The sequence below is a fragment of the Phyllobates terribilis genome, unplaced genomic scaffold, assembly GCF_046119375.1.
Source record: "Phyllobates terribilis strain yellow unplaced genomic scaffold, ASM4611937v1 Scaffold_12__6_contigs__length_324123572, whole genome shotgun sequence".
Classification (NCBI taxonomy): domain Eukaryota; kingdom Metazoa; phylum Chordata; class Amphibia; order Anura; family Dendrobatidae; genus Phyllobates; species Phyllobates terribilis.
In genome coordinates this window covers 294,301,143-294,327,267 of record NW_027362772.1, presented here as the reverse complement: position 1 = coordinate 294,327,267, position 26,125 = coordinate 294,301,143, and the positions used below count along the sequence as shown (strand labels likewise).

At 47.0% G+C, this 26,125-nt stretch overlaps 1 protein-coding gene across 1 annotated transcript in view; it reads right to left on the bottom strand.

Moving 5' to 3' along the window:
* LOC141172730 (nicotinamide N-methyltransferase-like) overlaps positions 1-26,125 on the bottom strand; it is a 117,226-nt gene that overhangs the window by 41,507 nt on the left and 49,594 nt on the right. The window contains exon 2 of the mRNA XM_073657201.1: positions 8,811-9,018. Coding sequence (XP_073513302.1) covers positions 8,811-9,018 — 208 coding nt within the window. The remainder of the gene's footprint in view (positions 1-8,810; positions 9,019-26,125) is intronic.

Sequence of the window (26,125 nt, the reverse complement as noted above, 5' to 3'; positions counted from 1 at the left end):
AGAACAAGTCCCACACACAGCTAGAAGCCCAAATATTTTTTCAGAGGTAGATGCAGATAAAAATTATTTTTAATTTGCAACCTGATGGAGGTCAGTATAGATGGACTAATAGAACAAGTCCCACACACAGCTAGAAGCCCAAATATTTTTTCAGAGGTAGATGCAGAAAAAAATTATATTCAGTTTGCAACCTGATGGAGGTCTGTATAGATGGATTAATAGAACAAGTCCCACACACAGCTAGAAGCCCAATATTTTTTCAGAGGTAGATGCAGAAAAAAAATATATTCAGTTTGCAACCTGATGGAGGTCAGTATAGATGGACTAATAGAGAAAGTCCCACACACTGCTAGAAGGCCAAATATTTTTTCAGAGCTAGATGCAGAAAAAAATTATATTCAGTTTGCAACCTGATGGAGGTCAGTATAGATGGACTAATAGAACAAGTCCCACACACTGCTAGAAGCCCAAATATTTTTTCAGAGCTAGATGCAGAAAAAAATTATATTCAATTTGCAACCTGATGGAGGTCAGTATAGATGGACTAATAGAATGATGCTATGGCCAAAATATTTTACTTCACTAGGTGCAGTAAAAAAATTGGTATTCTATACACAGGTGGTATATCTTGCAACACAGATAGGCTACTCCACTGACTAACACATTCTGCAATAGGCCAAAAAGGATTAGCTTTGCTAGATTCAGCCAAATGCTGTGGAAAAAACTTGCACAGCACTGGCACAGACCTGCCTGGTAAAAACTGATAGGAACTGATGTAACCTTGTCCTGAAAAGGACTGCAATTACAATTAGTCTTTACTCCCACAATCTATCTATTTAAGAGCACAGACCTGCCTGATAAAAGTCGTAGGAAATGCTGTAACCTAGTCCTTAAAAGGACTGCAATCACAACTATTCCCTACTCCCAAGCTATCTGTAGATTTGTGCGAAAATTGGCTTGAAATTAACAAGGTATAGCGCACACAGCAACAGCGGTGCCGTCTAACACGCAGCTGCAGCAGTGAGAAAATGGTGGCGACGGGGAAAATGGCTGGGTCTTATAGGGCAAGGACATGTGACATACACAGCCAATGACACATGCCCTTGCTTGTGTGAAAAAAAAGCACTTCGCTCCGTGTGTGCGCTGCTGATAGGCTGACAGATTGCACCTCCCCACTGTAAATGCGGGAAAGAGAAAAAAAAATGGAGATCTTCATTATTCCTGCAGAGATCCATCCCCTGCCCCTCCCCCCACCCCGCTGTACACTCAAACTGCGTATTAACATTAATTTTCATCATTACTGAGAAAAAATCCAGTTATGATTTTGGTGCACGAACAGTTATCGAACATAACCTCGAACAGCCGAATTTTTCTCAAATCGTTCGTGTTCGCCGAACGGCTCGAACACCACCCAAAACAGCTCGAATTTGAGATTGGCGAACAGTTCGAGTAGAACAACGCTCATCTCTATTAAAGAGGATGCATTGCAGTTGTTGACTACCTGCATCAACAAGGATGTCAGTTTTCAGGTCAGACTCCACACATAAAACCTCAGGAGTGGACATAGATGTCAGACATCTGTACCATCCTCCAAAACTTTGAGGACTCCACCAAGATGGTGAGCAGTGATGACGCCCTAATTACTGTCAGCATCTCACTTCTATGTCTTCTGAAACACTCTCAGCTCTCAATTAAAGAGGATGCATTGCAGGCAGAGCACGATGAGATGGAGCAAGGAACCATACAGGGTGATTACACACAGCCCAGCCTCATCTCATCCCAAAGTAGATTGGGTGACAATGAGGAAGAGGAGGAGAAGCAGGAAGAACAGGAGCTAGTTTCCTGCGCTATAGCCGGTACTACCTGCACAACTGCCATACCGTCTGTTCAGCATGGACGGCCTGAGGACAGAGAAGAAAAGGATGGTATATAGATCTCATTCCTCTGCTCTGTGTAATCTCTTCTGAAATCTACATTGTATCTCCATGTTACTTGCAATGCTCTGCAGCTAATCAATCACTGGTATATATATCTCACTTCTCTGCTCCGTGTAATCTCTTCTGAAATCTACATTGTATCTCGATGTTACTTGCAATGCTCTGCAGCTAATCCATCACTGGTATATATATCTCAGTCCTCTGCTCCGTGTAATCTCTTCTGAAATCTACATTGTTTCTCCATGTTACTTGCAGTACTCTGCAGCTAATCAATCACTGGTATATATATATATATATATAGATATATATATATATCTATATATATATATAAAATTCACCTACGTTGTTTAATCCATGATACTTTAAGGTCATCACAATTAGTTTAACAGTTTATGATCCATGTAGAGTTGCCAGTCTGTTTTTTTCTGCAGTTTTATGGTCTCCTGTTGTCTTAACTAGTTGATTGATTGAGAACGAGTTAAATCTGTGTAGATCTAAGCAGATACGTCCCTATATATTGAGACATAGTCAAGGGGCAGCATTTATGCGGGGGCATTTATGCATATTACATTTATGCATACTTTATCGAAGTGCCACAATTTATCAAAGTGTCTCGGCAGTTAGATATGGCAGTTCGACAGGGCAGGAGACAGGTAAGACATGCAAGACAATTAAACAAACTTGCTTCCAGGTCATCAGTCTTGCAAACAGTATTCACCATTTGTATTTGTGCCATTTACATTCTGGCTGCTACAATCATCCACATTCACCGTTCTCCCACAAATTCTGCACACTTCATCCATATTAACCCCTCTCTCTTCTCTTCTCCTATGTACAGCTGTCATGCTCTCTTCACAATGTTATACCACACAGATCCATTCACTCCCACCATGCAACAGAGGAAACGCTCTCACAAATCTCTCAACCATGTGCTCACTCTCTGTATCTTCCTTCTCTTAGTCGCAGGTGATATTTCTCCTAATCCAGGACCCTCCAGTAATAACACCAACTCTTTCCCTGTTACATTCAGTAACCCTGCTAATCTCATTGATATTCCCTGCATATCTTCTGTCTCATTCAACTGTGCCCTTTGTAATGCGCGCTCAGCATGTAATAAACTCTCTTACATCCATGACTTTTTCCTCTCTAATTCCCTCAAACTTCTGGCTCTCACTGAAACCTGGATCCAGCAGTCGGACACCACCGCCGCGGCAGCTCTCTCCTACGGTGGCCTACACTTCTCTCATACTCCGAGACCAAACAACAGATCAGGTGGAGGTGTTGGTCTGCTTCTTTCAACAAAATGTACTTTTCAGGTTATCCCCCCAGTACCCTCCCTTGTCTTCTCTTCTTTTGAGACCCACACAGTCAGACGCTACCAGCCCTTCTCCCTGTGAGTGGCCATTGTCTATTGCCCTACAGGTCCCTCCCGTCAGTTTCTGGATCACTTTAATGCCTGGCTTCCAAATTTTCTATCCTGCGACATCCCCACGATAATCATGGGAGATTTTAACATCCCAATTGGCGATCCTCTTTCCCTATCTGCCGCTCAACTTTTATCACTAACCTCCTCCTTCGGCCTTTCACAGCTTGCTAATTCTCCTACACATGAGGACGGGAACACATTGGACCTGATCTTCTCCTGGCTTTGCTCAGTACATGACTTTACTAACTCTCCCCTTCCATTGTCTGACCATAATCTTCTTTCATTCTCTGTCAAGAACTGTGACTCTACTCAAGACCCCCCCACTTTCCACACTTATAGAAATATACGCACCATTAACATCCAGAAATGTATGAAAAAGTTGCAATCATCATTGGCCCCAATCTCCTCCCTCTCATGTCCTGACTCTGCACTGAAGCTTTATAACAAAACATTGCAATGTGCCCTGGATGAAGCCGCACCTCCTACACAGAGAACAATTCGGAATAGACGGCGACAACCCTGGCACACACCTCAAACACGTCTTCTCCAGCGGTGTTCCAGGTGGGCTGAAAGGCTGTGGAGAAAATCTAATCTGCCCGAAGATTTCCTCCATTATAAATTTATGCTGAAAACATATAACCCTGCGCTTCACTTCTCCAAACAAACCTACTTTAACAACCTCATAATCTCACTTTCCAATAACCCTAAACGACTCTTTGACACGTTTCATTCTCTCCTCAATCAAACAGCACAGGCCCCGATCACCAACCTCAGCGCTGACGATCTGGCCACTTATTTCAAAGAAAAAATTGACCATATCAGACAGGAAATTTTCTCCCAATCACCAAACGTTATGCATGCTCTCCCGCGCCACATTGTATCTTGCTCACTTTCTGACTTCGAACCAGTCACGGAAGAGGAAGTGATCAGGCTCCTTGCATCTTCTCGCCCTACCACCTGCACCAATGACCCTATTCCCTCACATCTCCTTCAGTCCCTTGCTCCAGCTTTCCCAATTCACCTAACTAAAATTTTCAACCTCTCTTTCTCATCTGGTATCTTTCACTCTTCTTTTAAACATGCCAGCATACATCCATTACTTAAAAAACCATCCCTTGACCAGAACTGCACGGCCAACTACAGACCTGTTTCCAATCTTCCCTTTATCTCTAAACTCCTGGAACGCCTGGTCCATTCCCGTCTAATCCTCTATCTCTCAGACAACTCTTTTCTTGACCCTTTACAATCTGGTTTCCGCTCTTTACATTCTACTGAAACTGCCCTCACTAAAGTCTCTAATGATCTACTAACAGATAAATCTAATGGTCACTACTCCCTGCTGATTCTCCTGGATCTCTCTGCAGCATTCGACACTGTGGATCGCCAGCTCCTCCTCACTATGCTCCACACTATTGGCCTCAAGGACACTGTTCTCTCCTGGTTCTCCTCCTATCTCTCTGACCGCTCCTTCTCTGTGTCTTTCGCAGGCTCCTCCTCCTCTCTCCTTCCCCTTACTGTCGAGTTCCTCAAGGATCAGTCCTAGGCCCCCGTCTTTTCTCCTTATACACTGCTCCCATTGGACAAACAATCAGCAGATTCGGTTTTCAGTACCATCTCTATGCTGATGCTGTGTCTAACATTCTGTCCTCCCTCTGTCTAAAACTGAATCTGTCAAAAACTGAACTACTCATATTTCCTCCCTCCACTAACCTACCTGTGCCCGATATTGCCATTTCCGTTTGTGGCTCAACCATTACTCTCCAGCAACAAGCCCGCTGTCTTGGGGTCATTTTTGACTCCGATCTTTCCTTCACTTCTCACATCAAATCACTCACTCGTTCATGTCATCTACACCTCAAAAACAACTCAAGAATCAGAACTTTTCTCACCTTTGACTTGGCAAAAACTCTTACTATAGCTCTTATTCATTCCCGTCTGGACTACTGCAACTCTCTACTTATCGGGCTCCCTCTTACTAAACTCTCCCCTCTCCAATCCATCCTTAATGCAGCAGCCATGATCATATTCCTCGCCAACCACTACACCGATGCCTCTTCCCTGTGCCAGTCATTGCATTGGTTACCCATCCAATATAAAGTTCAATTTAAACTTATCACGCTTACCCACAAAGCGCTCCATGCTTCAGTACCCCCCTACATCTCCTCCCTTGTCTCAGTCTACCACCCAACACGTGCCCTCCATTCTGCCAGTGACTTAAAACTAAAATCCTTCATAATCCGAACTTCCCAATCCCGTCTCCAAGATTTCTCTCGTGCTGCGCCAATTCTTTGGAATGCACTACCCAGGGCAGTTCGATTAATTACCAATACCTACAGTTTCAAGCGGACCCTAAAAACCCATTTCTTTAGACTGGCGTATCGCCTCCACACACTATCTGTCCATCCCAGTTTTCCCCCATATTAAAATCTTCAATTTCAGGTTCATACCAACCATGCACATAATAGCCTCTGTCAGGACTGCACACATACTGGCAGGCGACCAGTCCATGTATTATTTATCCTATTTAGTATATCAAGGCTGCATTATACAATATATGTTCATTCTACTATTCTCCCCCATTTCCTCATAGACTGTAAGCTTGCGAGCAGGACCCTCACTCCTTTGGATATGAAATATGCTTATTCTGTATTGTCTGTATAAGTTCCTCCTAAAATTTTTAAAATGCTGCGGAATATGTTGGCGCTATAAAAATAAAAAAATATTATTATTATTATTATGAGGAGGACATCATGGTCAGTCGTCTTCTTGGTGAGGACACAGAAGTCTTGCCTCTTGCAGTCTGGCAAACATTGTTGAGTTTATGTTACGCTGTCTTTCCCATGACCCTTGCATTGTTCAAATTTTGGGTGACAGTCATTACTGGTTGGTGATGCTTCTAGACCCACGCTACAGGGAGAACTTTATGTCTCTTATTCCTTTGCAGGACAGGCCTAATAAAATGGTGCAGTACGAGAAGGCTCTTGTTGCGGAATTAGTGAAAAAATTCCCATCTGAAAACGCTGGCGCAGAGATCACAGTTCATTGGACAACCAAGGAGTACAGGCGAGAGAGCCACAAATGCAATCCAGCAGAGGCAGATGAACACTTTCAAAGTTCTGGGACAGTTTTCTCAGACCCTCCCATCGCACAGGCCCTGAGGCGGGGGGTACTCTCACAAGGAGTGCAAAGTTTTGGAAGATGGTGAGGGAGTACCTTGCCGACCGTACCAACTTCCTTTGTGCCTTATAATTATTGGGTATCCAAGCTGGACACATGGCATACACTGGCTGTCTACGCCTTGGAGGTCCTGAACCGGCCCTGGGTATCCAAGCTGGACACATGGCATGAACTGGCTGTCTACGCCTTGGAGGTCCTGAACCGGCCCTGCCGCTAGTGTTTGGTCAGAGCGGGTTTTGAGTGCCGCCGGTGGAATTATAACCGATAGGCGCATTCGCCTGTCAACTGAAAGTGCTGACAGGCTGACACTTATAAAAATGAACAAGGGCTGGATTGGGCCAGACTTCTCAACACCACCGAATGATAGCAGCATAACATACAGTGCATTGTGAATGTATTTGGCCCCCTTGAACTTTTCTACCTTTGGCCACATTTCTGCCACATTAAGTTTAAAATATCCAATCAATTTTGCTCCTCTTCACGATTGTGTCCCACTTGTTGTTGATTCTTCCCAAAAAAATTAGAATTTTGTATCTTTATGTTTGAGGCCAGAAATGTGGCAAAAGGTAGAAAAATTCAAGGGGGCCAAATACTTTCACAATGCACTGTAAACTTAAAAAGAGTGTAGTTTTTTGGGGAGGTCTAACTCCTTCTCCGCATCCTCATCCTCCACCACCATATCACCTCCATACGTACCATATCAACATATCTACATCTCTTGCAAAGGGCATTGGAGTTCCTCTAAATTTTTGGCAGCCGTTGCTTCATTGCATAGGCAAACACTATGGGAGACCAACTTCTTAATAATGGGAACATTGATTTTAGGAGGCTCTCTGAACTCTACGTCTCTTGCAAGAGGCATTGGAGTTCCTCCAAATTTTTGGCAGCCGTTGCTTCACTGCATAGGCAAACACTATGGAAGACCCATTTCTTAATAATGGGAACATTGTTTTTAGGAGGCTCTCTGAACTTTATGTCTCTTCCAAGAGGCATTGTAGTTCCTCCAGATTTTTGGCAGCTGTTGCTTTACTGCATAGGCAAACACTATGGGAGACCCATTTCCTAATAATGGGAACATTGTTTTTAGGAGGCTCTCTGACTACTACGTCTCTTGCAAGAGGCATTGGAGTTCCTCCAAATTTCTGGCTGCCTTTGCTTCACTGCATAGGTAAACACCATGGGAGACCCACTTCCTAATAATGGGAAATTTGTTTTTAGGAGGCTCTCTGAGCTCTACGTCTCTTGCAAGGGGCATTGGAATGTCTCCAAGGTGTTGAGGAGCATTTTGGTTTTTGGTTATTTATTTTGCCTTATATACAAGTCATTAACCTTGAAAGGATGTTCTTTGACATATTTCCCTGGAAAATCCATTTTGGTTTAATTTTTGTATGTTTCATTGTGAGTCCGTAAAAGTGGCATAATACCTCTGACAACGTTGTTGACAGCAGTGACCTGGGGTCTTCCCCATTTTGTTCCCATGTCATTTGAGCACTGTTCCCGTCAATTTGGGCAAATTTAAGGCCCTCTGCTGTCTGCCTGGGGGAGCCAATGCTCGATTTTCTCATAGACTTACATTGGGCTCGTTTCTCAGACTGACCAATCGAGCATTCCAATTTGCTCGACCCGTGCAACGAGTACCTGAGCATTTCAGTGCTCGTTCATCACTAGACATTAGAGCTCAGTGGTTAGTGCTGGATCATCAGCTTCCTGTTGGGGAAATACTTGAATTCAGCTAAGAGTAAAGTTTTATGCTTTTAACTTATTGTATTTTCTCACAATTTTTGGATAAAAAAATGTTTTGTTTCTTTCAAATACAATAAAGTAGACATAGTTCTCCATTTTTCTAACTGAAACCAAATGCAGAAAATAGCTCCTTCTGGTAGAGTGTTCCACTGCAAAAAAATTATACCATGAAATACTCATTTTTGCACCTTGGTGAATGGCAAACATTTGTCTCCACATGGGGAATCAGTTGAATACACTGGATATATACATCAGTGCTGAGGTTTGGGAAGTTCCTAATTTATACCTCTAACTCTTATATGAAATGAATATAGCTTTACTCTATCCTTACACCAGTGTCATTTATTCTACAGCTTCGACCATTGAGAATTTTGTCCTCAGTGGACAAATGTAAACTTTCCTACCGAGATCTAAAATTTAATTCCGAACAAACCATCATTGTAACATCAGGTAAAACATAAGATATACAATATTACACTAAGAACTGCTTTCCTTAGGTTTTTCCTAATTTTGGAAAAATACTTCACCTGTTTTCTCCCATGTCTACATGAAGTTTTGTGGCGTGGTTCCAATCAAACGCTCCTGTACGTTCGTCCACCCATCTCTTCAGCTCCATGATGCATCTGTCTCTCATCTTCAGCACGATGATGTGTTTGAAAAAATCGCAGGCTGCAAACAGATGATGAACCAGAGAACCAATACTGAGGTCAATCAAGATATCGCCTTTAATATGATCTGCAGAAAAAAAAATCCAAATATTGAAAAATACACAGAGGTGAAAAAGTCACAATAACAGTCACCGACCTCTTAATGCCCTTCTCTCACCCTAAATTGTGTCTTTTAATACTGAATGGGAAAATGAAAACAGAACTTTTGATGCATTCACTTTAACCCTTTCCTGCAAATTCATCATATATCCACTGTATAGACCGAAGGCCGCTAATATGGGCGTCGTACATTTACCTCAGTCGTACGGGGCCGGCTCAGGATCTGTAATAAACAGCAGGACTTATGTCCATGTAAAATGATAGATGCAGCAAAAGAGTCTAATGGGCAGGCAGAATAATGAAATTAAATATTGAAGGGCTTTTTTATGAAAGATTTTCTCATCCCAACAAGACAATATGGTAAATCTGCTTCCAAGTTCACAATTCTGCTGCAGAATCCACCAAAAATATATTCTTTTTCCAGCATTAAAATCTTACAGTAGGAAAAATCAATTCTGCACAGATCAAAATAGGCACACATTTTTTGAAATTCACTGAAGTTTACGAATCAGAATAATTCTTGATTCATTTCAGATAACAAAATATAGAAAAGAGGGATCACATCACCTGGCAGGTCTCCGTATAATGCCTTTCAGGAGCAGTAATAACACAGCCGATCATGACGGACTATAGTTCTGAGGTCACTTGTGCTGTGTCTGTGCAAGTGTGACGCTCACAGCCCTCCCTGGGAAATGGGGTTACTCGGAACCGGGTCAGTTTAGGTGTCGTGGGTATGCAGTCGGGGCCCGGACCCGGTCTGTGCCCAGGGCGGTCACATAAAAGATTTAATGGGCTTTCAGGGTTGAGTGGTATTTTCCGACTATGCCACCTACGGTTCCCGGTGATGGACACCAGCACTGCTTCTGTGGCGCCCATGAGGGTTCAGTCGCCACAGAGGTACTGCACCTCATACCGAGGTGTGGTATCTCCTCTCCGAGGTAAGGGTGGAGCATCTCTCAGGACTCAGCCATCCATTCAATACTACACCACTCCTGTCCTGAGGGGGGCTTTAAGGCACCATAGTGCTGCCCCAGCCGGGATATAGGAGGTGGGGGGAACCAAAGATAGGGGGGGACCATGTAGTGGGTGAGGGTGGAGGACGCACTTTTAGGTTACACTTTTTCATTCATAAGTAAACAACGGCCATCTTAGGTTCAAGGTCTTTGATTGTGGTCTTCATCACTGAACGTGGCTTTCTGGTGGAACCTGCAGCTGATTGAAGATACACAGTCCTTGTTCTCTGGCCTTGAGGCGAGGAGCGGGCTAGAGTTAACGGTTGTCTCTACCCGGTCAAGGTCCCTACCTAAGAAGGCCTGGAGGGGAGCGGAGGAGTAAAGCTGCACAGGCAAAAGTACCCCAGGGGGATGCGTACGGAGCGGCATACGCCACCAGCTACCCTCATTCTGACCTAGTCAGAGGGACTCCTGCTGCTAGAGGGGTACCGGCCCCCGATATCTGGCTTTGCTACTTCACGTCTCAGTCAGAGAAGCCCGGAGGCTCAGAGGATCCCACTGGGTAATGGACGGAGCGGAGTCGCTGCCCGTACCCTAGTTCTGTGTATAGCCAGAGGGAGACCCAGACTGGAAACACGCACCACATACGGACAGGAGAGGACCTAGTGGGAAATTCTAGGAACACTCTGGTGCGGGGATCCTGATTGATGCACCTGAACTACCCGGAGTGTGTTGAACCCCCTTCCTGGTGGCCGCAGCGCGCCGTGAGGAGTGAGGAGAGGCCTTGCAGCTGACGTCTAACATCGTGAGTAAAGCTTGGAAGACTGCATCCATTGCCTCTGATTCATTAGTTCAGCGCGGCACCACACCGCACCGCATCACCCACTACTACTCCCCTGATCCCTCTTCTCTGCCCTGAGGCCCTGCTCCGCCTGTGGGGAGTAGTACCATCTTCTGCTGCCACTACATCCCGCCTCAGAGGACTGCCGCACTGCTGCACAGGTGGCGTAGTCGGAAAATACCACTCAACCCTGAAAGCCCATTACAACCTTTTAGTGTGATGGCCCTGGGCATGGGCCGGGTCCGGGCCACGACTGCAACCCACCAAACACGGTTCAGAGTAACCCCACTTCCCAGGGTGAGGGCTGTGAATGTCACATTTCTGGCGTAGTCGGCAGGATTGCGTGCCTGCAGCAACAGAAGAAATTGTCCCCATTGCTACCGGGTACTGCGCGCCTTTACAGAAAGACTGTCGTTTCACATTCCATGTGCCGCCCGCCCAAGAAGAACGGACTCCATTATGTGCAGAAAGGACAGCAACCCAGCACCTCCCATCGTGGGCTTGGCTCCCCAATGGCGCCAAAAGTGCAGACCGCCCCCTCCAGCAGAGACAGTCCACGCAGGGATGTCCGTCAAAACAGAAGGGACGTCCCTGGGAGTGCCCGTCATCCAGTCACCCTGGAGCCACCCTGAAAAGAGGAGGAGACGAAGGCAACAACGAGGTGTGGCCGCAACACTCCGAGACTCACCGCACACTGCAGCAGTGATGGACACTGCCGAGGAGAGTCGTTTTAAGCCCTCCAACGCTGGTCCACAAGCTGCCACCTTCCGTGGAATGGAAGGGATTCACTTGACCCAGGAGGAGGCCGAGTTCCTCCGTGAAGAGTCACAGGACCTGACCCGGATGGTTGCGGAGGCCCAGCGATCGGTGTCCGCAGCATGGCGGGAGGAGGTGTTGCAAAAGATCCGGTCCCGCCGCCAAGGTTCTGCAAGCCTAACAATAGGAGCAGCAGCCCAGGAGGAGGAAACCCAGGAGGCCGTGCGCAACCCAGGAGCGGGTAAAATGGAGATCCCCAGCCCGCGCGAGGAATGCACTGTACCCCTTCTTAGCATCATGCAGGCACCCCTGTCCCCGGGCGCCATTATCTGGGAGCAGCTATCAGCCCTGGAGATCGAGGCCCAAGCCACCGCCGTCACTGGAGACATGCTATGCCTCCCGACTCCCGGTCAGCAGGATCCTGCCCTTACTGGGGAGACCACCAGCCCCAACCCGGACTGGTCCGTTCTGGTTGAGGACCTGCAGCAACCCCTACTGTTGCCGCTACCCGCGCCCCTAGTCACCTGCCCGGCGGCGTAGGAGATGGCCTGGGACAACCAGGCGGGCGACCTAATAGGCTTCCCCCATGAGACCCGGGCTGAAGCGCAGAGGAGGAAGGAGTTCTGTCGAAGGGAGCTCCTCCAACTTGACAAGGAGCGGCGGGAGAGGAGAGTCCGCTTCGAGCGTCTGGAGGTACGCTCCAAAGCTGCCAAGACAAGGGCCCGCCGGGAGGAGGCCGCTCGTCCAAGCCCCCAGGAGGAAGGGCTGATAGTCCGCTTCCACCAGGAGGCAGGATGGGGCTTCATACGGAGTCCCCAGTTTGAGCAGGACGTCTTCGTCAGCCGGCGGGACGTCGAGCCACAACTGAAAGAGGGACACCCTGGTCGGAACCTCTTCCCGGGTGATCTGGTGTCATACACCCGCCACCATGGGGTGCGTGGCTGGTACGCCCTGGACGTCCATAGGGTGTTCAAGGGTGAGAACCCCGCGCGCCTGCCAGTGGAGGACCTTTCAGGCTCCATAGGGAAGAACGAGCCTTTTCCCAGGTGGGGATACCTGGACTAAGCAGCCCCGGAGGTTGAACCTCCCTGTTGACTAGCTAACTGTTGAACGTTATTATGTTGTTTTTCCTCCCGGTTTAAAGAGACATTTGTCCTTGCAGACTTTAGCAGTAGACAGACTCCTTTTGTATAAAGTTCTGCATCTCTTTAGGTGCTCCCTATTGGTTTTATGCAAAAACCGCATCTACTTCTACCTCAGACCTCAGAGGAATAACCTGTCTGGAGTGGCTCTAATGGAGGTCCAACAGGTCCCTCATGCTGCTGAACTGACTCTTTTCTACAATATTTTCTACAGAACTGTCTACTTGCATAATGTCTCTTGAATGTCTCCCATGTGTGCATAATGTCTTTTATACATGCATGATGGCACTTAATGTTTTTCTATATTTATATTGTATAGATATTATGCAATGTTCAAGAATTGAACCTCCCATAAAGGGAAGACAGTTTTACTGTTATGCAAAAATTTAAAAAAGTCTGTACCAATGCTTTGCTCTTTTTGCAGCCCGCGGACATGCTGTGTTTCACCAGGGGGGAATGTGGCGCCCCTGAGGGTTCAGTCGCCACAGGGGTACTGCACCTCATACCGAGGTGTGGTATCTCCTCTCCAAGGTGACGCTCACAGCCCTCCCTGGGAAATGGGGTTACTCGGAACCGGGTCAGTTTAGGTGTCGTGGGTATGCAGTCGGGGCCCGGACCCGGTCTGTGCCCAGGGCGGTCACATAAAAGATTTAATGGGCTTTCAGGGTTGAGTGGTATTTTCCGACTATGCCACCTACGGTTCCCGGTGATGGACACCAGCACTGCTTCTGTGGCGCCCATGAGGGTTCAGTCGCCACAGAGGTACTGCACCTCATACCGAGGTGTGGTATCTCCTCTCCGAGGTAAGGGTGGAGCATCTCTCAGGACTCAGCCATCCATTCAACACTACACCACTCCTGTCCTGAGGGGGGCTTTAAGGCACCATAGTGCTGCCCCAGCCAGGATATAGGAGGTGGGGGGAACCAAAGATAGGGGGGAAATATGTAGTGGGTGAGGGTGGAGAAGGCACTTTTAGGTTACACTTATTTGTTCATATTTAAACAACGGCCATCTTAGGTTCAAGGTCTTTGATTGTGGTCTTCATCACTGAATGTGGCTTTCCGGTGGAACCTGCAGCTGATTGAAGATAGACGGTCCTCAATCTCTGGCCTTGAGGCGAGGAGCGGGCTAGAGTTAACGGTTGTCTCTACCCGGTCAAGGTCCCTACCTAAGAAGGCCTGGAGGGGAGCGGAGGAGTAAAGCTGCACAGGCAAAAGGATCCCAGGGGGATGCGGACGGAGCGGCATACGCCACCAGCTACCCTCATTCTGGCCTAGTCAGAGGGACTCCTGCTGCAAGAGGGGTACCGGCCCCCGATATCTGGCTTTGCTACTTCACGTCTCAGTCAGAGAAGCCCGGAGGCTCAGAGGATCCCACCGGGAAATGGACGGAGCGGAGTCACCGCCCGTATCCTTGTTCTGTGTATAGCCAGAGGGAGACCCAGCCTTGTAACACGCACCACATACGGACAGGAGAGGACCTAGTGGGAAATTCTAGGAACACTCTGGTGCGGGGGTCCTGATTGATGCACCCGAACTACCCGGAGTGTGTTGAACCCCCTTCCTGGTGGCTGCAGCGCGCCGTGAGGAGAGGCCTTGCAGCTGACGCCTAACATCGTGAGTAAAGCTTGGAAGACTGCATCAATTACCTCCGGTTCATTATTTCAGCGCGGCACCACACTGCACCACATCACCCACTACTACTCCCCTGATCCCTCTTCTCTGCCCTGAGGCCCTGCTCCGCCTGTGGAGAGTAGTACCATCTTCTACTGCCACTACATCCCGCCTCAGAGGACTGCCGCAGCGCTGGTGGCGAATCACCAGGCACCACAGGTGGCGTATTCGGAAAATACCACTCAACCCTGAAAGCCCATTACAACCTTTCAGTGTGACGGCCCTGGGCACAGGCCCGGTCTGGGCCACGACTGCAACCCCCTAAACATCTGACCCGGCTCCGAGTAACCCCACTTCCCAGGGTGAGGGCTGTGAGCGTCACACTTCAGTCCACTGAGGCCAGTGTTACAGACAGCAAAGATGGGACGGCTCCCTGCAGGCGGAGCAGGCCTCAGGGCAGTGTAAGGAGGAATGGTGGGTGCAGTGCCGCGCAGGAAATAACAGGCTGAAGCGGGGTGTGAAGTCATCCAGGGTTTTTACTCACATTCAGATGAACTTTAGCCGCAAAGCTTCCCTCAGCTCCTCGTGGAGTACTGCGGCCAACAGGAAGGGGGTTCAGCACTTTCCAGGTAGATCTGGAGCACCTGTCGAGACTAGTGTTGAGCCACCCCCGTAGTGTTCGAGTTCGGTTCGGTTCGTCGAACACCCGTGTGTTCGCCGAACTGTTCGTCGAACTGTCCGTCGAACACCTTCGAACACCGTTAAAACCAATGGCAGGCAAACAAAAACACATAGAAACACATAGAAAACACCTTCAAAGGTGTCCAAAAGCTGACAAACTGCTCAGAAGACATAACTAACACATGGAAAAGTGACAAGTACATATAGTCATGCAAAAATAAAAGAGGTGGAGGAGTAAAAGGAGGGGGAGACACAGATATAGGCACGTCATGCCCTTCTAAAATCCAAAAAGTGAGAAGCCGACACGGCCAGTCCGCTCCTGCCCGTGCCACCTCCGTGTCGCCGGGTTTGTGCCAGAGCCGCGGTGAACCCTGATGGCCAGCCCCCCTCTCCCAATACTGGTGCCTGTCCGCTGGTGGGTCGAGCGAGCCCCCCTGTGGTGGAGGCAGCTCTAAGCTTTTTAATTTAAATTGTCTCTCTAATTTGAATGAATACACTTTAAATCCATTTACAAGGATCTATTGGAGGGCAAGTCTCATGCCAGCAGCCGCGTAATTCCAGCTCCAGTAGCGTCCACTAAAGCTGCTGCAGTTGAAAAGCTTTTATAAGGATCGAGCTCGGCTGTCCACCGCAAGGCATCCTACTGCCAGTCCCAGCCCCTATGCCTTGGGGTGCCTCCTGATGCTCTTCACTGAGTATCCCGTGGTCCCGAAGCATTTCCTTTGAAAAAATTAAGTGTCCAAACTACAGGTGGTGTAGCTTGCTTAACAGCCGGGATAATCCGCTGACTAGCAGACACTGCTACTAGGCACAAAGTATTTCCTGGGCTAGATGCAGTTAAAAATTTGTAATTAGATACTCTCGTTGGATGCTGAGAAAGCATTCCATAGAGTCTCCTGGCACGCCATATATGATTCTCTTAAAAAGCTTGGGTTAGGGGTCTAGGGGACCCTTTTATAGCCAAAATCACGGCCCTGTATCACAATACGTCACCTAGGCTGAAGATAAATGGAACTGTAGCACCCTGAGGGCTCGGTTGCTACAGAGGTATTGCACCTCACCCAGAGGTGTGATATCTCACTCTCAGGTAAGGATGGAGTGTGGATCAGGACCCGACACCTGCATGCATTACACCACATTGCCGTGGGGCAGGGCGACCAATATGCCTCTGAGATGGGCACGACAGTCCCTGTCCCTGGCTGGAGTGGGGGGAGGGAACACTGAGGAAGGGGAACCCTGTAGTGCAGGAGCAGGGAGGAAGCAGTTCCTGGGTGCATTGAGAAGGGAGTATAAAAGGTGGGCACCATCTTAGTTCAGTGCAGAGAAGTCTGAGCAGAAGTGGCAGGGAGCAGGGGCTCTGCATGAGCTCTGCTCCGGAGGCGGGCCTAGTAACAGAGGCCCAGGCCTGGAAGAGGGAGAAGGAAGGAAGAGGAGCGGAGAAGGCTCCAGGAACGAGGAATGAAGGGATCCCAGGGGTGCGGACGGGCGAGTCGCCACCGCACGCCCGAATCCACCTGCGTGGAGGGGTCAGGCCAAAGGGGGAGACCGGTCCCCGAAACTAGTGGAGGCAGGAAACGACCCTCAGCTAGAAACCGGAGGCTGTGACATTTTATGTGGCGCAGCCCCTCGCTACACCCGCTAGGAAGGCACCACATAGGGTCAGGGAAACTGGCGCCAAGTTTACCAAGAGGAGGCCCGAGGCAGCCGGACAGAAGGGTTGGTAAGAAAGGCCAGACAAAGGACACACAAAGGGGGTCCTGTGAAGCGCTCCAAAGTTATCTGGGAGTTGTCTGAGCCCCTCACCTGGTGAGCACAGTACGACGTGGGCAGCCGTTACCTGCCGACGTGGTCTGGATAATAAGAACTGTGAGTAAAGGCCCTGGACTGCATCACTGACTCCGTGTCGTTACTGCTGCTGCCCTGCACCATCACCCCCATCCTCCGCATACACTGCCCTGAGGCTATACTCCTCCCGTGGGGAGTTATGCTACGCTGTGCTGCACCCACAACACCAGCCACAGCGGTCTGCCCTGCAGCGGTGGTTCACTCTGACCGCAATCCACGGGTGGCGTAGTCGGACATTTAAACATCAAAACCACATAAATAGTTCCGCCACTGGTTTGACCACACTGAGCCACCGAACCGGGTCACCGCCACGAAGACTACAACCACCAGCATCCACCAAAAAGGGTCCGGCTCCGGGTGTCCCAAGGCCCAGGGGGTGCATCAGAACATTTTCATCACCTTTCACAATCACCAATGGGACAAGGCAGGGATGTCCTCTGTCCCCTCTCTTATACATCCTAGTGACGGAGCACCTGCTCTCATCAATTCGCCATAACCCCAATATTAGGTGGATTGAGGTGGGAGGCACCGAGTACAAGTGCTCTCTATTTGCTGATGATGTCCTAGTATATATCACTCAATCACATATATCCATCCATGCTGTTATGGCTGAAATAGATCACTTTGTTACATGGTAAAATTTTAAAATCAATGCAGCGAAGTCTGAGGCCCTCGATGTCTCCCTCCCCAAATCCATATAGGATTCCATCCAGTCCAACTTTCCCTTTGCCTGGCCCTCACAGGGTATCAAATACTTAGGAATTCCTATTCATAGAGACCTCTCCCATCTATGTTATCTTAATTTTGGGCCCTTTATTGAACAACTCCATACAGACCACGGTTGGCAAGTTAGAACTGTAAGATTCACTACGTGAACCACTGGTGTTTTGTGGAAAAGCACATGTACACTGCGTTCCAAATTATTATGCAAAAAGTGTTTAGGAGTGATAAGGGAAGAATTTGTTTGTTTGTCAGTTAAACTCATTGATGGTGATGTGTGTCAGGGCTCTTTATATCACTGTAAGCAATTGCAGACACCTGTGCTAATTAGTTTGGCAGGTGTGTCCAATGAAAGGCAAGACTACTTAAGAAGGCTGTCTCACATTATTAAGCAGCCTACATTTTCTGCCAAAATGGGAAAGAAAAAGGATGTGTCGGCTGCTGAGAAGCAACAAATTGTGGAGTGTTTAGGTCAAGGCATGACTACAATCAACATTGTGCGATGATCAGGATGAAGTGTCTTGGCAATCAAGAAGTATGTAGCTGATTCACAGTACACACGTGTGCGTGCTGATAAGGGCAAATTGAGGACTCTTTCCTACAGGCAATTACGTCAGGTTGAAATAGCAGAGGCAAAAAAGCCTTGTCATAGCAGCAGACAAGTTTTTGAAGATGCTTGTGCCTCCAACGTCCCCCGAACAACAAGATGCAGGGTCCTTCAGAGGTTTGCAGCTGTGCATACGCCATCCTGTCGACCTCCTCTATCCACTTCACACAAGCAGAAACGGCTCCAGTGGGCCAAACATTACATGAAGACTGATTTCATAACTGTTTTGTTCACGGATGAGTGCCGTGCAGCGCTCGATGGTCCAGATGGATGGAGTGGAGGATGGCTGGTTGATGGACATCCCACGCAAACACGGCTACAGCGCCAACAAGGAGGAGGTGGAGTAATGTTTTGGGCTGGAATCATGGGGAGAGAGATTGTCGGCCCCTTTAGGATCCCTGAAGGCGCTAAAGATGAACTCCATAATGTATGTGGATTTTCTCAAACAGCACTTCCTGCCATGGTTCAAGAAGAAGAACCGTGTATTTCACAGCAAGATCATTTTTCTGCATGATAACACAACATCTCATGCTGCACATAAAACATCTGCATCTCTGGCTGATATGGGCATAAAAGGGGACAAACTTATGGTGTGACCCCCATGCTCCCCTGACCTGTACCCCATTCAGAACCTTTGGAGCATCATTAAAAGGAGTGTCTATGATGGCGGGAGGCAGTTCACATCTAAGCAACAGCTCTGGGAGGGTATTCTGTCCTCATGCAAAACAATTGAAGCAGAAAGCATCCAAAACCTGACAAATTCAATGGACGAGAGAGTTCAGAAGCTCCTTTCGAACAAGGGGTCCTATGTGAAAATGTAACATCACCTAGAATAAAGTTTTGAGTTGAAAACTGTTTGATTTCAGTTTCTAACAACCTGCTAATGCTTATAATTTCAAAAATGACCATTTTTTTGGTCTTTATTAAAATGAAAAGGGTGATCGAAAAGTTTGGGGGATCTAAGAGTGTGGCAACCCAGTAGTCATGATTACTTCGAATTCTGACAATATGAGGGTTATGCTGCAGGTAGTGCAGCAAGAAGGCACTTATGTGTCTTGCGCATCTCGGAGCCCCAAAATTATTTTCCGGGCTAGATGCAGCTAAAAATTATTATTAATTTTAAATCTGGTGAAGCTTTAGTATAGATGGCCTAATAGGATCAGTGCTGTACACTGCTACAAAGCCCAAATTATTTTCCAGTCAAGATACAGATAAACATGATTAGTAATTTTAAATCTGGTGGAGCTTATTATAGATGGCCTAATAGAATCAGTGCTGCACACTGCTACAAAGCCCAAATTATTTTCCAGCCAAGATACAGATAAACATGATTAGTAATTTGAAAGCTTAAAACGGTTGGTAGGGTGATTTTAACCAATCATCAAGCTTTTACTCTCCCCAGGATGACACAGGGGTAGAAAAGTCGTTTCGGATCCATGATTTGTTCATCTTTATGAACGTGAGTCTGTCTACATTATCAGTGGAGAGCCGCGTGCGCTTATCTGTCAGCACACCACCAGCAGCGCTGAACACACGTTCAGACAGAACGCTGGCTGCGGGGCATGACAAGATCTCCAAGGCGTAAGTGGCTAGCTCCGGCCATTTATCCAGATTGGAAGCCCAAAAAGAGCAAGGGTCCAGTGACACAGTCGTGGCTTCAATGTTTACTTGGAGATACTCCTGTACCATTGTCTCTAGGCGTTGACTATGTGTCAGACTTCTTGTCTCCTGTGGCCTTGCAAAGGATGGGCTAAAAAAGTGGTGAAATGATTGCGCAAAATTGATGTTACCAGCAGATACTGTGGTTCTGTTACGGTTTGAGTGCTGAACACTTGACGGTCCCACGGTTGGCAAGTTGGAACTGTGAGATTCACTACGTGCACCACTGGTATTTTGTGGAAAAGCACATGTAAGATTCTGCAACAGTCTCTGCTGATACTCCTGCATGCGTGCATCCCTTTCTATGGCAGGAATAATTTCTGCAAATTTACTTTTGTACCGGGGATCTAACAGTGTGGCAACCCAGTAGTCAGGATTATTTCTAATTCTCACAATTCGAGGGTCATGTTGCAGGTAGTGCAGCAAGAAGGCACTCATGTGTGTTGCGCATCCAGGAGCAACAAGTCCCTGTTGTGTTGGTGGCGAGGTAACAATCATGCTTCCTTCCTCTGTCCTCTCCCCCCAACCTCGCACAACAGAAATGTGATCAAGGTCTCCCTCATCTGATGAGTCTTCCATCAGTTCGTCCTCCACTTCTTCCTGGGCTCCTGCACCTTCCTCACTAGTTTGGCTGCTACCATGCGCCCTGGTAAAACCATCTCCCCCACCCTCACATGCCTGCCGCCTTGGTGTTGCCGACCGTCTGGACCTTGCGGATGTTAGCCCTTCCGCATACAACTCCTCCTCCTCTACTTCCTCCACCTCCTCTTGTGCCACCACCTGACTCCGAATTTTGTTTAACATGTGCTCCAGCATGTAAATCACCGGAATAGTCATGCTGATAATGGCATCGTCAGCACTAAACATCTTCGTCGCCATTTCAAAACTGTGCAGAAGGGTGCATAGGTCCCTGATCTGAGACCACTCCTCCTGCGTGATTTGCCCCACCTCTGAATCTCGTTGGCCCAGGCTATACGTCAGAACGTATTGCACCAGGGCTTGTCGGTGCTGCCACAGTCGCTGCAACATGTGCAGAGTTGAATTCTACCGGGTAGGCACATCGCATTTTAGCCGGTGAAGTGGCAGGCCCAACGACTTCTGTAGAGATGTAAGTCGCTGAGCTGCGGGATGCGAACGGCGGAAGTGAGCACACAGCGACTGTGCCCTCTGCAGAAGGCCATCTAGTCTGGGATAGTGGGCTAAAAATTGCTGGACAACCAGGTTCAACACGTGAGCCATACAAGGCACGTGTGTGACATTGCCCCGGCGAAGGGCCGCACCCAGGTTTGCAGCATTGTCGCACACGGCCTTCCCTGGTTTCAGGTCCAGTGGAGACAACCATTCATGAAATTGGTTCTCCAGAGCTGACCACAACTCCTCAGCTGTGTGACTCACATTTCCCAGACATTTCAATGTAAAAACCACCTGATGACGTTGAGCCCTACTGCCAGCATAGTAAGGAGGTGTGCAGGATCCCTTCTGCGCAGTTAGAAAGCTTGTGGCATGACCAGACAGGCTTTGGGTGCAGGTGGAAGACCGAGAGGAGGTTGAGGAGGCAGAAGCAGTGGAGGAACTTTGACATAAAGAGGGTTGACGCACAACTCGTGGGGATGGCAAGACTTGGACAGCAGCCCCTTGTCCTGCTGTCACCATAGTTACCCAGTGCCCAGTCAGCGACATGTAACGCCCCTGTCCATGCCTACTCGTCCAAGTGTCTGTGGTGAAATGCACCCTGTCACACACAGAGTTTCTCAAAGAAGCGGTGATGTTGTGTGCGACATGCTGGTGGAGCGCAGGCACACCTTTCTTTGAGAAGTGGTGCCGACTGGGCATCTGGTACTGGGGCACTGCGACGGACATAAGGTCTCGAAAATCCTCTGTGTCCACCAGGCGGAAAGGCAGCATTTCTGTAGCCAAGAGCTTGCAGATGGTGAAATTCAACCTCTTAGCTTTCTCATGGCTAGGAGGAAATGGTCTTTTACTTGTCCACATCTGAGGGACCGAGGGCTGGCTATTGTGCTTAGACGGGGTTGATAAGGGTGTCCCCGGCAAACTGCCGGTCTGTGAGGAAGATGCAGGCGGACATGTTAGGTTGCCTTGATCCAAAGGTGGTGCTATCGATGTCGGACAGCGCTCAACACCAGCTGGTGTTACCACCTCCAAAGAAAATGATGACCTGCCAATCACGCTGGCTGTTGCGGGTAAAGAGGTGGCAGGTCTGCGCCCCAAAACAGGTGTGACTGCTGTCCCCCCAGTCACAGAGGATGAAGAGGCCGCAGATGCACAAGATATGGCAGACGGTGGCTGGCCCGGCCGGCTAGGCCGCATTGTAGCACACTGAGCTTCCCACTGCAACTTATGCTTCATGTCCATGTGCCGGTTCATGCATGAAGTACTCAAACTATGTATTTTTTGGCCTCTACTTAGCTTTTGCTGACAAATGTTACAGATAACACGAGTTGGGTCATCTTTATCGATCTGAAAAAATGCCCAGGCTATGCAAGGCTTAGCACCCATGCGACCTGAAGAGCCACCACGACTTGTGGTGAGAGGCAGAGTTGTGTTTGAGGATGCAGTTGTTGACGTGCTTCCAGTACTACGTCTCTGTCCAGGAAGGCGCAACCTGACCTCGTCGTCACTAGCATCTTCCTCCACCTCCTCTGCTGACCTCATCTCTTGGCTGACTGTGGGTTGACAGTAAGTGGGATCTCCAACCTCATCATCATCACCCTGTGCGTTATCACACCCGTCGTCCTCAGAGCCAACCTGTTCCTGCCCTGACAAAAAACTAAAGTTGTCGCTCCAATCAGGTATTTGAGTCTTATCATCGTCTTCCTCATTGTCTCCACCAACAGGAGTTACAGTTTGGGAATGAGGGTCTACATTATGGTCAGAACCTTCTGCGTCTGGTCCTGGATCCGACTCATAAAGATTCTGGGCATCAGTGCAGATCATTTCCTCGTCTGGATTCACAGAAGCGCTGGAGTCGACCTCTGATTCCCAGGCTATAGTATGAGTAAACAGCTCTGCAGACTCAACCATCTGTTCTACCTCATACTCAGACGGGCAGCTGGAGATTTGGGAGCTGTGAGGAAGCAAGTGCGATTGGGGTGACACCTTTGAGGACTGGAGTATTTGTGATGTTGAAGTTGATGTGGAGGAGAGCCCACTTAAAGGAGCACTTGATATCCGTTGAAGCACCTGCTGTTTTTGTGCCTCATCTGGAATTTGTAGCGATTGGCGTGGCCGTAAGAAAGGGATCTTATCACATTGTCCGCTAAAAGAAGTAGACATTTTAGTTTGGCTGGAAGATGGTCTTTCTTCTGCAGATGTTACTGTTGCTTTAACACCTACCCCACGGACACAACCTTTTTTCCCCTTCCCAACACGCCTATTCCCCTTTCCACCAGCAGCAGGCCTTTTTCCACTCATTCTCTGGAGTTGTTTGCACAAAAAAACAATGGATGGGAACCGAGCAGAGCTGAGTGGCCAAACTGTGGTATTAGGCCAAAACTATTGGCTGGGTTAGATGCAGAAAAAAATTATATTCAATTTGCAACCTCATGGAGGTCTGTATAGATGGATTAATAGAACAAGTCCCACACACAGCTAGAAGCCCAATATTTTTTCAGAGGTAGATGCAGAAAAAAATATATTCAGTTTGCAACCTGATGGAGGTCTGTATAGATGGATTAATAGAACAAGTCCCACACACAGCTAGAAGCCCAATATTTTTTCAGAGGTAGATGCAGAAAAAAATATATTCAGTTTGCAACCTGATGGAGGTCTGTATAGATGGATTAATAGAACAAGTCCCACACACAGCTAGAAGCCGAATATTTTTTCAGAGGTAGATGCAGAAAAAAATATATTCAGTTTGCAACCTGATGGAGGTCTGTATAGATGGATTAATAGAACAAGTCCCACACACAGCTAGAAGCCCAATATTTTTTCAGTGGTAGATGCAGAAAAAATATATTCAGTTTGCAACCTGATGGAGGTCTGTATAGATGGATTAATAGAACAAGTCCCACACACAGCTAGAAGCCCAATATTTTTTCAGAGGTAGATGCAGAAAAAAATATATTCAGTTTGCAACCTGATGGAGGTCAGTATAGATGGACTAATACAACAAGTCCCACACACAGCTAGAAGCCCAATATTTTTTCAGAGTTAGATGCAGAAAAAAATATATTCAGTTTGCAACCTGATGGAGGTCAGTATAGATGGACTAATACAACAAGTCCCACACACAGCTAGAAGCCCAATATTTTTTCAGAGGTAGATGCAGAAAAAAATATATTCAGTTTGCAACCTGATGTTGGTCTGTATAGATGGATTAATAGAACAAGTCCCACACACAGCTAGAAGCCCAATATTTTTTCAGAGGTAGATGCAGAAAAAAATATATTCAGTTTGCAACCTGATGGAGGTCTGTATAGATGGATTAATAGAACAAGTCCCACACACAGCTAGAAGCCCAATATTTTTTCAGAGGTAGATGCAGAAAAAAATATATTCAGTTTGCAACCTGATGCAGGTCAGTATAGATGGACTAATACAACAAGTCCCACACACAGCTAGAAGCCCAATATTTTTTCAGAGGTAGATACAGAAAAAAATATATTCAGTTTGCAACCTGATGGAGGTCAGTATAGATGGACTAATACAACAAGTCCCACACACAGCTAGAAGCCCAATATTTTTTCAGAGGTAGATGCAGAAAAAAATATATTCAGTTTGCAACCTGATGGAGGTCTGTACAGATGGATTAATAGAACAAGTCCCACACACAGCTAGAAGCCCAATATTTTTTCAGAGGTAGATGCAGAAAAAAATATATTCAGTTTGCAACCTGATGGAGGTCTGTATAGATGGATTAATAGAACAAGTCCCACACACAGCTAGAAGCCCAATATTTTTTCAGAGGTAGATGCAGAAAAAAATATATTCAGTTTGCAACCTGATGGAGGTTTGTATAGATGGATTAAAAGAACAAGTCCCACACACAGCTAGAAGCCCAATATTTTTTCAGAGGTAGATGCAGAAAAAAATATATTCAGTTTGCAACCTGATGGAGGTCTGTATAGATGGATTAATAGAACAAGTCCCACACACAGCTAGAAGCCCAATATTTTTTAAGAGGTAGATGCAGAAAAAAATATATTCAGTTTGCAACCTGATGGAGTTCTGTATAGATGGATTAATAGAACAAGTCCCACACACAGCTAGAAGCCCAATATTTTTTCAGAGGTAGATGCAGAAAAAAATATATTCAGTTTGCAACCTGAAGGAGGTCTCTATAGATGGATTAAAAGAACAAGTCCCACACACAGCTAGAAGCCCAATATTTTTGCAGAGCTAGATGCAGAAAAAAATATATTCAGTTTGCAACCTGATGGAGGTCTGTATAGATGGATTAATAGAACAAGTCCCACACACAGCTAGAAGCCCAATATTTTTTCAGAGGTAGATGCAGAAAAAAATATATTCAGTTTGCAACCTGATGGAGGTCAGTATAGATGGACTAATACAACAAGTCCCACACACAGCTAGAAGCCCAATATTTTTTCAGAGGTAGATGCAGAAAAAAATTTATTCAGTTTGCAACCTGATGGAGGTCAGTATAGATGGACTAATACAACAAGTCCCACACACAGCTAGAAGCCCAATATTTTTTCAGAGGTAGATGCAGAAAAAAATATATTCAGTTTGCAACCTGATGGAGGTCTGTATAGATGGATTAATAGAACAAGTCCCACACACAGCTAGAAGCCCAATATTTTTTCAGAGGTAGATGCAGAAAAAAATATATTCAGTTTGCAACCTGATGGAGGTCTGTATAGATGGATTAATAGAACAAGTCCCACACACAGCTAGAAGCCCAATATTTTTTCAGAGGTAGATGCAGAAAAAAATATATTCAGTTTGCAACCTGATGGAGGTCTGTATAGACGGATTAATAGAACAAGTCCCACACACAGCTAGAAGCCCAATATTTTTTCAGAGGTAGATGCACAAAAAAATATATTCAGTTTGCAACCTGATGGAGGTCTGTATAGATGGATTAATAGAACAAGTCCCACACACAGCTAGAAGCCCAATATTTTTTCAGAGCTAGATGCAGAAAAAATTTATATTCAATTTGCAACCTGATGGAGGTCAGTATAGATGGACTAATAGAATGATGCTATGCCCAAAAGATTTTACTTCACTAGGTGCAGTAAAAAAATTGGTATTCTATACACAGGTGGTATA